Source organism: Cygnus atratus, chromosome 11 (genome assembly GCF_013377495.2).
Source record: "Cygnus atratus isolate AKBS03 ecotype Queensland, Australia chromosome 11, CAtr_DNAZoo_HiC_assembly, whole genome shotgun sequence".
NCBI classification, from domain to species: domain Eukaryota; kingdom Metazoa; phylum Chordata; class Aves; order Anseriformes; family Anatidae; genus Cygnus; species Cygnus atratus.
The window spans coordinates 9298826-9309761 of record NC_066372.1 but is presented as its reverse complement, the minus strand read 5'-3'; the positions used below and the strand labels follow the sequence as shown (position 1 = coordinate 9309761).

Below are 10936 nucleotides of genomic sequence, written 5' to 3'. Positions count from 1 at the left end.
TCTTCTGCACGGAAAGGAGAGCTGGGAGTAAGCGAGCCCTCCACCCTGCCTACAAGGGAAGTATGAAACAATAAGAAACACTTTATTTTAACTTTACAACATATAAATAGACGAATCTGTGCTTTCCAACGGAGCTGTTCTTCCCCTTCCCTGCCCAGGGTTCGTGTCACAGTGCCCCTCTGAACTCTGAGAGGGGTGGAGCTGAGCTGCAGAGGTGAGACTGAGCTTGTCTGTACAAACCCAGCCCCTGTCACCTCCCCAGCTGTCATCTGCTCAGGTTCCGGCTGGCGGTGCGACCGCACAGCATCCGCTCCTCTGCAGAGAGGCCCGCAAAGAAGGGATGCAGGAGGGCTTCCGAAAACGTGATCCTCTGGGAAGGGTCGAACTCAAGCATCCTTCTCATCAAGTCGAAGAGCTGCACGTGCTCCAGCGAGTCATGCAGCATGTATGTCTGAAACAGAAGGGCAGGCGAGATGCATCTAGGCTCCAGTACAACAGGGAGCATGCCCCAGCCCCCAGTTCTGTGACGTACAGCGAGGCTGTGGCTGTTTTGACCTCACCCCCAGCAGAGATAATTCCCTTCCTGACCCCTGTGGATCTCAGGAAGGGAGCCCCGGACCAGTTCAGCCTCTCAGCGCAGCCAGCACCCCCTCAGAGCTGCCCTCTGCCACCTACCCGCAGGGGCTTGCAGTTCTCTTGGACGTATCTCCCATCGGACGTGTTCTCATCCCATACCAGGTTCCCATTGTGGAAGTATTTCTGCTTCCTGGAGAGGAGGAAAGGTGTTCACACGGCTGAACCCGAGAGCTCACCCCCACGGGCAGAGGAAGAGCAGCAGCCCGTGAGACTCGATGACAATTAATACTATTAAACTCTGCCCTCCATAAGCAGCTGAACCATTGCCCCTAAAACCAGTCATCAGGCTCAAAACCCAAACTTCCAGCAAGTTCCCTGTGGTTATACAGGTTAGACCTGGTGTGCAAACACAACTGGCATCCTGACTCGTTAGCCACCACAACCAGTTAACCTGCGCGCTGACGGTGCAGTTACAGGCTCTTACCGCGTTCTGTGGATCATGTGAGGGGGAAGGGGCCCGAGGATTTTCTCCATCATGACCAGATGCTCACGGTTCTCATGGGTCTGCAAAGGAAAAGAGCAGCAGCGCACTGCTTCAGAGCTTGGAGAGCTGGTGACAACAGTCTGTCACAACAGGTAGAGAGGACAAGAGAGAAGCCGGGAATGGTGCAGGCCCTGTCCAGCTCTGCTTCCTCTCCTGCTTTTACTATTCTTTCATTTCCCCTCCCTTTACCTAATTCTAGCCTTTTCAGACAGTAAGCAGTCTTACTTTGGCCAAAGAACACGATGCCTTTTGCAAGTCATACCTGGAAGAGCGTGAAGCCTCGGTAGTACTCAAACAAGATGCAGCCGGTACTCCAGACATCACATGGCTGTGCCCAGCCCAGCTCTGCAGAGAGAGTAAAGCTAGCTCTGTGCGCCCAGCAACCCCCACCACGCTTCCTTCCACCAGTTCCGTGGTGGAACAGAGCCTCCTGCCACCCCGCGGTGCTCACCGAGAATCACTTCGGGGGGACGGTAGTGCCGGGTGGCCACGATCGTGGTGTGGTGCTCGTGGTCGAAGGTGGCGCTTCCGAAGTCGGCCACGCGGATGCTCGTGTTCCGGATGGACTTCTCCTCGCAGCTCTGCAAGCAAAGGAGAAGGCCTCAGAGCTTTTAACAGCTGGTTCGGGATTAGGGTAGGCTCTGACAGGAGCCCTCTGTCCCCAGAAGTGCCATGTCCACGCTGTTAATCAGAAGGATCCCAAGTGGGAAGCTCTGAGCTATTCACATCCCGTGTCCGTGTTCAGGACGGCAGCTGAACTGCGGCTGTGGGCTGGAGCCACTGAAGCAGAGCCTTAAGGCTCTTAAAAGGCAGGGAGGAAAGAAGGGGCCGAGCTTCCAGTTTGTTCTTGCTAAACAGGCTTGTGAGGCACGCCCAGAAGATGGAAGGTCCACCTTCCGCAGCGCGGGAGCAGGCAGCCGTTCCTGCTTTAGTCACCTCTCTCTCAGCCATAACCCACCTTTTTCTCGTTGTACAGAGTGTCAAAGTCAGAGTTGACAAACAAGATGTTTTCTGGCTTGAGGTCAGTGTGAGTCAGCTGGTTGTCGTGTAGAACTGCACGGGGGGAAGAGGAGAGGGGAAAAAACACGTAAGAACCAGACACTGGAGCACCAAGTCCATGTACTGGACACCCTGACGCAAGCTAACTCCTTGCCTCCCTCCCAGCCCATTCTGGAGAGGCAAAGCCTAGCGGTGACTACATATTTCTGACAGAGAAGGCACAAGAGAGCTCACAAGCCTCTCCTCCATTCCTTTCACAAGGAAAAGAAAGCAAATCTAAAGACTACTCACAGAAATCATCGTATCTTATCTTTTTAGAAGCTTCAGAAGAGGAAGCTAGGACGTTCAGGTCCTACTATAGGTTAAAACAACCCAAAAAAGCACGCACTGAAGAACAAGCAGCCGCTGGCAACCCCAAAGGCTGGCCCTGGGTAACTTACATCTCAAGGCATGGCAGAGCTGGTAGGCCATGTGCCGGATCTGAGGGAGAGGGTATGGCTGGAAATTATTCTCTTTCAGGAACTCAAAAGTGTTCTTGCCGAGAAGCTCAAAGGCGATGCACATGTGGCCGTGGAAATTGAACCAGTCCGACATCAGGACACACAAGCTAGGCAGAGAGAACGGCACGAGGATTAACCATCGTTCAGAGACTCGACAGAACAGTAATTCTCCCAGTTTTTGGTGAACAAAAGCCCTGAGCCGGCTGACCTGGAAGCACAGCAATCCCTCCATTTACGCTGGAGAGAAAACTCCTGCCCACTTTGCTCGCCCAGCTCAAACGGGGGCTCTTTTTGTAAAGCAGGACAAGGCAGCAAGTGGCTGTCAGTAATTCTGGTCAATTTTTCCTCCCTGTGACTTAACATAGCAGTTGTTAAGCACACGAGTGTTTGGTAGAACCAGGGCCAGGCTCTCTTCTTCCAAAACGCAGAGGCATGACACAGGTTTTCCCCACAGAGGAGGCGAGCAGCAAGTACATCCAGTCCTCAGCTCTGGGCGGCTTTGGACCTCGTTCAAGCAGGCTGCTCGTCTCTGAGGACGTGGTACTGGCTGCCTGGGAGCTTCGCAGCAACTTACAATTTGTTCTCCTTGTCCTTCTCCTTGATTTTCTTCAGGACGTTAATTTCCAGCCTGGCTGCTTCTCGGTACTTCCCAACATTTTTTATGATTTTCAGTGCCACCTGGGATTTGCCTCTGCAAGGGAAGAGACAAAGGAGTCAGAGAAAAAGCCGGTATCACCTGCACACACATCCCACAGGGCACTGCAGGAGCCTGTAGGATGATGAGGAGTTTCCCAAGGGTATATTCAGACCACGTTCCCACTGGCTTCACTTAGCTCAGCCGTGCCATGTTGCATGTGCAGTGCTGCGAGCAGGTGTGTGGCAATCTAATAAATAAAACCAGGCAGAGGAAGGAGACAGCCGTCAGCAAGCTCGGGACGAGGGAGTGATAGTGCAGGGAAAACAAAGAGGCGGCCTGGGTAAGAGATTAGCCGTTCTGCCCTTGTCCCGACCTTGACAAGTGATTAAATACCTGCACGGATTTGAAGTGAAAGGCTGCTGCTCAAGTGACACTCCAACGAGAGCGCTGCGGACACGCCACGTCCCGACCCAGCAGCCCCCGAGCGGCCACACCGCCTCTCTCCGACCGTGCCAGGGAGTTCTGGAGGGGCAGGGGTCCCGGTGGCTCCCGCCCTCAGCTGCCCCCGGGGCGCAGAGCCAGACGGGAGGGCAGGAAGGGACAGGGGTCAGGTGTAATCACGGGAGAGGAGGCAAAAAAGAAGCACCCTGGCAGATTAAGAGGCCACCTCCCCGTCCGGCTGGCCCGTCCCGAAGCCCTCAGCCACTGAGCGAGCGCAAATCCTGCCGCGACAGAGGAGTGAGGGGGAAGTGAGGGCTGCCCACCTGGCGTGGTCGACGCACTCCACAACTTTGCCGAAAGTGCCTTCGCCGAGGCTGCCGACGATTTCATCTAGGAGAGAAAAGAGGAGCGGGTGTGAGCCTTGGAGGCCGGGCGAGAGCTGGGGTCCTGCAATTTCACAGCAATAACACGTCAAAACAAAAACGTCTCTCACTGCTACGCTCTTTAAAGCTCACGTGTCTATTGTCTGCCTCAGGCAATTTACTGGTGAGTCCATTATAAGCAATAAACACTAGAGACCCCTCCAGTACAGAGAGAGATCTCGTCTAACACGGGGATAGGAAGTAGAGGTAAAGTTTTACGAAAGGTGGCTGTACATCGCTCTTGAAGCCAATCGCCGGTCCTGCACACCAGGTGGCCTTCCTTGTCATCTTCCACGCTCCTGCTGCGCTTACTGCTCTGCTGGCTTCTCTGCACACACCGCCCCCCGGCACGGCATACGGCCAAGCGCGCACAGCGGGCAGTCCCCAGTGGCAGATTGTGTTGTCATTCAAAGGTGGAGAGACGGTGGTGCGTCGGTGGGTGGGTTTTCCAGATGCCAGCATTTCATAAGGCACACGGCATATATAACGATAGGGATATTGCAAGGGACACGTCAAGACACAAACCGACTTCAAAACAGAAAAGTAATCAACAGCTACAGGTACGTTTAGAACACCCTCTGTTAGCTGCAGCGCCTGGTGCCGCCGCCAAACGCCCCCCTCTTCTCTGCGGGGCGGCAGCCGGGGGGCTCCGGTCTCGGGCTCGGCCCCCGGGGGTGCCCCGGGGCAGCAGCGTCCTCAGCAGCACCGGAGGCTGCCCCCGGAGGCGCGGGAAGGAGGGCTCGGCCGGAAGAACGCCCTTTTCTCCGCTGGCAAACGTGACGAAGGCTGGCCGAGCTGGCAGCTTGGACGAGCCGTCCAGCAGAAGCCAGAGCAGCAGCTCTGCCCCTGCCACTGCGCTGTGCTCCCTCGGCTAACGGCTCCCCGGTCCCCCAGGGCCGCATCCTGCTGCTCCCGGCAGGACCGACAGCGCTGCTCCTCCACCGGTGCGCCCGGCTGCGAGCGGACCCAGCGCTGCACCTTCTCCTTGGGGTGCAGTCTGAAGCCTGCGAGAACTTGAGGGACGGGTCAAGCGAGTCCCCAGGGAGCGTTTCGCTCCCCTTCAAGCTTCCACTAAGGACACGAGGTCACCTTCACCCCTGCTACTGCCAGCTTCTACTGGAAAACCAGCCCAGCGGTCCCGCAAGGACCGGGGTCCGCAGAGCGAGCTGTCCTGATCCCTGGTCTTTTCCATTTAGCCCTAAAAACGGCGAAGGAAATGCAAACAAAGCTCTGCGTTTCCACGCCTGACTTGCTATCAGGCTTCTCCTCTGCACCCCCTGGCCCCCACCTGGTCCAAAATAACGAGCTCTGAACCCCGGCAGGTAAGCTGAGCCAGAAGGAGGCGGAGGGGAGAGCTGGGACAGCTGCGAGCCTTGGAAGGATCCCGCTCAGGCCACCCAAACCCTGCACACCGGGTCACCGCACGCACACACGCAAACCACACCGGAGCGTTTTAGTCGTAACCCTGCCCCTGAGACCTAAGTGAAAATGTCAGTGGGGAAGGAAGGCAAGGAGAGCAGCAGGCCGCCAGAGCTCCCACGCCATGCAGGGATCAGGACCCGGTCCCCGTGCTGGGACAGTATCCGAAGGGAACCAAGTGGTGCAGCGTGGCAAAATCTTCCCTCGCTGCAGAGAAGCAGCGAGGCAGACGCTCGGGCCCACACCTCGCAACGCCCCCGGGCTGCTCCGGGCCCTGGGATGAGCCTCCCCACCCCGCACCGAGCGTTCCCTGATAACCCTCGGACCGTCTCTGGCAAGGAACGCCGCGATTCCTTGCAGTCAGGTGGAAAAGCGACGTTTTCAGAGAAGGTGCAGTTCCGGGACGCTTGCACGGAACCAGGCAAAGAGGACACGGGCGTGGTTTTGGAAGCTGGGAGCCGAGCGCAGGGGGGACAGGGGCTGGTAACCACAGCGCTCACGGCTCACACGAGGCCCGACGGCGCTGGCTGATCCCACGCGGGACGGGGCACAGAGCACCCAGCACCCGCCAGGAGCGCTCCGAACCCTCGCTGCCTGCCAGACCCCCCCCCCCGAGCAGCACCGGTCCGCAGGTCCTCGCCGCGCGGAGACCTGCACGGGGACACCGCAGCCTGGCTGTCACCGCGTCACCTGTGTGCCGCCTGGAGCCTTCGCTCACCCCCCCGGCCGCGAAGGACGCAGCTTCGTGCCCTCACCTACTGCAGCTACGGGGGCAGGGCCACCGAAAGCACCGGCTGCAGCCTCTCCCGGCGTCCCACCACGCGGGTTCGGGACCGCGCACCCCACGTAACGGAACAAACTAACGGGGGGCAGAGGTACTCACCCGGAGCGCTCCGAGCTGAAAGGAGGGAAGAAGGGTTAGGGCCCCACCCGACCCCGCGCTCGTTCCGGCTGCTACTCACCGAGGAGGCGCTGCTACAAGACCTGGTCCTGCGCTTCCGGCAGCGGTGCTGGTGCTGCCTGGCGCGGTGCTGCTCCCGGCCCCGGGAGCGCCGGCAGTTCCGCGCGCGGGGCGGGCAGCAGTCCTCCCCGCAGGACGGGCTCCGCTCCTCGAACCTGCAGGCGTCACTGTCCCGCCTGTCCCGGTACCTCCTGCGGTGCGGCGTCCTGTCCCGGCTGCGGCACAGGCAACCCGTCAGAGTCGGAGCGGCAGGAGGACGGCGCACCGCCCCGCTGCCAGCCCCCCCCGGCTGGCCCCGCCGCTGGCCGCCTCGTAGCCAAGTTGCTCGGGGAAACAGAAGAGTTTTGCCAGAGGAAAGATCGCGCGGCGTTCCCACGTTTCGAGGAACCAGGGGGAAACCAGGCGCCTGCTTAGGGCCGGGCCCGAGCTGCCCACTTCACGGAGCCTCCCCCAGCACCCGCGGGTGCTTTCCTAGCACCGTTTCTCCTCCCCCAGGAAGGCCTCTCGGTACTTTTTTAATGAGTGAGGAGCCAAGCCAGCGGCGGTGCCCGAACCATCGCCCCAGCAGGGATGGGAGCCCCCAGACACCCGGCCTCCGGTGCCCGTGTGCCTCCGGTGATCGCTACCACGAGCCGGGAGGAGAATTTGGCCTCTGCTCTACAGATTAAACCCTGCGGCTCCCCCAGCGAGCCCTGCTGCCGAGTGAGAAGCCACCTTTTAGGCAGAAAACGTCACAACGCAGAAAAAAACCACAGCACGCTGGCTGACAAAAACCGCAAAACGTGACCAAAGCAGCGTTTCGGGCACGCGCCTGGCCAGGCTGCTGCTGCCCCAGCTGACGGCGACCAAGCCCTTGTCGCAGCTGCTTCCCGCTGCAAAAAGCAGCTTTTTTGGTTTGTTTGCTTCCCCTCTGCTTTGGCAACGACTGGCTTTCTTGCTGACAGCTCGACAGGACGCAGATGCGCACGGGGTGGCTCATTTCAGCTTGGGTCAGGAACCAAATTTCACTCTGCCTTGCCTGCTAAATTATCCACAACGATAAAAAAAAAACAAAAAAACACACCAAAAAATAACACTCTTCTGTTCCAACAGCAACACTCAGCTCCGAGCCCACCTGTGTGAAACCTCAGTCTGAACTTTTAAGGTACAGAAGACTCAGAAATAACAGCCCGAAGGACTGGAGGGTAGCGAGGAACCCACAAGAGGCTCGCAGCCTGAGGACAGATGGGCAAGAAGGTTCTCACCCGGCAGCTGACTGCTTTCACCCACATCCCACCTACATAATCCGCTAATTAAAAAAACGGGGAAAGCCAGTTGTGGGCACAATTCGTTTGCTTTGTTAAACAAAAGCCAGACCCGGAACCGGAGCGAGCCCAGGGAACAATTAAGGCATCCCCTTCCCGCTGCGCCCGCTCTGGGGCGAGGAGCAGACCCCCTGCGATCCCTCACCTTCTGGATCGCGACCTCCTGGCCGGGTCCCTGCGGGGCGGGCAGCGCAGCCTGCCCTCGGGGGCCCTGCTCCGGGACCGCCGCCGCTTCCACCGCTGGCCCCAGCAGGGCTCCTGCTCCGGGGACCGGTACCGCCTGCAGTGATGCATCTGCAGGCACACACAGAGCCAGCTCAGCTCCCGGCCCCTTACACTGGCCCCGAGCCCCCTCAGGGTGCCCCCAGACTCCCTTTAGGGTACCTGTACGCCCGCTTAAGCCACCCCCAGACCCCCTCAGGGTGCCCCTAGAACCCCTCAGGCCTCCCCCAGAGCCTTTTGGGGCACCTGCAGACCCCCCAGACCTCTCCCAGACCCCTTTACGGCACCCCATGACTCCCTTAGGCTGCCCCCAGGCCCCTTTAGAACACCCGAAGCCCCTTTAGGTCACCCCCAGGACCCTAAAACCACCCCCAGACCCCCTTAGGGTGCCCAGAGGCTCCTTTAGGACACTCAAAGGCCCCCTTAAGCCACCCCCTGACCCCTTTAGGCCTCTCCCAGAGCTCTTAAACCTCCCCCAGACCCCTTTAGGGCGCTCCACGACCCCTTAGGCTGCCCCCAGCCCCCCCAAACCTCCCCCAGCCCCCTCAGCGTGCCCCCAGCCCCCTTAAACCGCCCCCAAACCCCCTTAGGGCGCCCCCTGACCCCTTCAGGCCTCCCCCAGAGCCCCCAAACCTCCCCCAGCCCCCTCAGGGCGCCCCACGACCCCCTTAGCCTGCACCCGGACCCCCTTAGGACACCCAGAGCCCCGTTAGGTCACCCCCAGGACCCTCGAACCACCCCCAGGCCCCCTCGGGGCGCCCCATGACCCCGTTAGGCCGCCCCCAGCCCCCCCAAACCTCACCCAGCCCCCTCAGGCCGCCCCCAGCCCCCCTCGGACCCCTCCAGGCCCCCCCCGGCCCCCCCCCCCGCTCACCGCCGCCCGGCCCCGCAGCGCCCCCGGGTACGGCCCGGCCCGGCCCGGCCCCCCGCAGCCCTCCGCGCACTTCCGCTTCCGCCGTGGCCGCCCCGCGCCGCTCTGGCCGCCCCTCTCGTTGGCCCGGAGGTTAACCCCTTGCGCGCCGCGGGGGAGGCGAGGGGGAGGCTCCCAGGGCCTCGCGGCCTCCGCGGCCCGGAAACGGGAGCCCCGCGGGGCAGGGACCGCGGAGCCGCTTGGGCTTCGCGCCGCTCCTTCGCCTGCTCGCCACCTGCTTGGGTTCGGGCAGAGGACCGGGTGCCGCGGGTGCCACCGGCGTGGCCTCCGGCCGGGCGAAGGCTGGCCTCCGCGCCTCCACGCCTCCGCGCAGCTCTGCCTGCGCTCCCCGGGGTCCCAGCCCTGCTCCTCCGGCCCGGGGACCCCCCGCAGCACCGCAGGGCGAGGAGCAGAAGAGGCCCCGAACGAGGCCGGCGGCCTCCGAGCAGAGCGAGCGGCCCCCTGGGCCTCCGAAGGGGCGGCCGCGTCCCGCCGAGCGGCTCTGGTGGTGCTGAGCATGGCCCAAGCCGGCCTCGAGGCCGATCGCCTGCACCACGGCGGGCGGCGAGGGCAGCTCCCGCTGCCGCAGGGGAGCCGAGGAGGCCGCACTCGCTCCAGCCGGGGCCGTGGCCTCCTGCGGGCTCGGTCTGCTCCGTGTCGGTGTGCTGGGACAGGCGGGTAACAATGGAACGGAACGGGACGGGAGGCAGCGCCCTGCCCCGGGCACACCGGGGGGCCTCGAGGCAGCCAAAGGAGGCCAGCCTGACCTCCACGGGGCTCCTGAAAGCCACCAGAAAGCCCCCTGCTATTTCTTTCTTTTTTTTTAACTGGAAATACCAAAAAAGCCCTGCACCCCCTTTCCATGGCAGCAAAAGGCGGAGGGAAAGGCGCTGCCTCCGCCGGTGCGGTGCCTGGACGGCTGGTAGCAGAGCCATCCTGAAGGGGCAGCAGGGCCTTGGAAATTTTGGGGCCAAAAGGGCTGGAAACCAGCTTCTGTCCAACTTCAGAACCGTCACAGCTTGCTCAGCACATTGAGCGAGAGCGCAGCCCGGCAGGCAGAGCAGCGCGAGGTTAAAGCTGCTGCAGCCGTCAGCAGGACAAACCGCGGGCAGATGTAAAGGATTTACCTGCTCAGACCCCCCCCCACGCGGCTGGTTGTGTGTCGCCACGTGTAAACCTTCTGACGGCGCGAGGCACGGCTGGCTCGGTCCCCCCGCGAAGCGGCGCGGCCCCAAATCACGCTCGCAGGGTCACGGTGTGAAGAGGTAGAAGTTTATTGGAATATAAACATTCAGATAACGTGTAAGATAGAAAAAACCCAACAACAACATATACAGACACTTGTTGGAAGGAGACGTTGAGGTATTTATCCACCGCCTAGGCTATCACATTTCTTTTTTTTTTTTAATTTTATTTATTCCTTTTAAATAGGTAAGAAAACTAGTAGCAAGGCTGCTGCAGCTGTTTGGTGAGAACAATCCGATCTGAATCCGCTTGGAGCGCGCACGCGGCGGCCAGAAGGACGCGGTGTAAACACCCTCACGTGCGCCGGGGGGGACGAGCGGCAGCGCAGCCTCCCCCGGCCTCTTCCCCCGTCCCCGAGCCTCTGCCCTCGCCTCCCCACAGCAAGCTGGGGGAGGCCAAGCAGGTTGGTTTTAATCCCCACCCACTCCGAAACAGGAGCGTCTTAGCAGCTGGGGGCTTTTTCTGTTACTTTTTTCTTCTTTTCTCTTTTTTTTTTTTGGCTGCTCGCTGTGAAACCTTCGCTGGTCTGGAGCTCGAAGAGAAGCAGACGCACTGCCGAGCAGAACGCTCCCCGCGAGGAACGGTCCTGCCCGCAGTGTCAAAACCCCTGAGTACTATACAATCCAACACGCTTGAGTGAAATGAATCGGAGCCGGGGGGGAGGCCGAGCCTCCGCCCCCGCCCGGCCTCCCCCTGCCCCCCCCCTCCTCCACCCCCTCGCCGCTGCTGGTTTCTCTAACCCTGTCCCCGCAGCCT

General features: G+C 60.8%; 1 protein-coding gene across 1 annotated transcript; it reads right to left on the bottom strand.

Annotated features, from left to right (window-relative positions):
* Positions 1 to 61: 61 nt before the first annotated feature.
* Positions 62 to 8985, bottom strand: CLK3 (CDC like kinase 3). The gene is made up of 13 exons (XM_035566793.2): positions 8900 to 8985; positions 7949 to 8097; positions 6501 to 6714; positions 4354 to 4447; positions 4021 to 4087; positions 3194 to 3310; positions 2560 to 2726; positions 2079 to 2173; positions 1572 to 1701; positions 1383 to 1465; positions 1061 to 1140; positions 676 to 766; positions 62 to 451 (listed from the first exon to the last, which is right to left on the bottom strand). Exons 2-13 carry the CDS (start codon positions 8095 to 8097, stop codon positions 266 to 268), a joined length of 1473 nt encoding a protein of 490 aa, XP_035422686.1. The 5' UTR covers positions 8900 to 8985; the 3' UTR covers positions 62 to 265.
* Positions 8986 to 10936: the final 1951 nt, after the last annotated feature.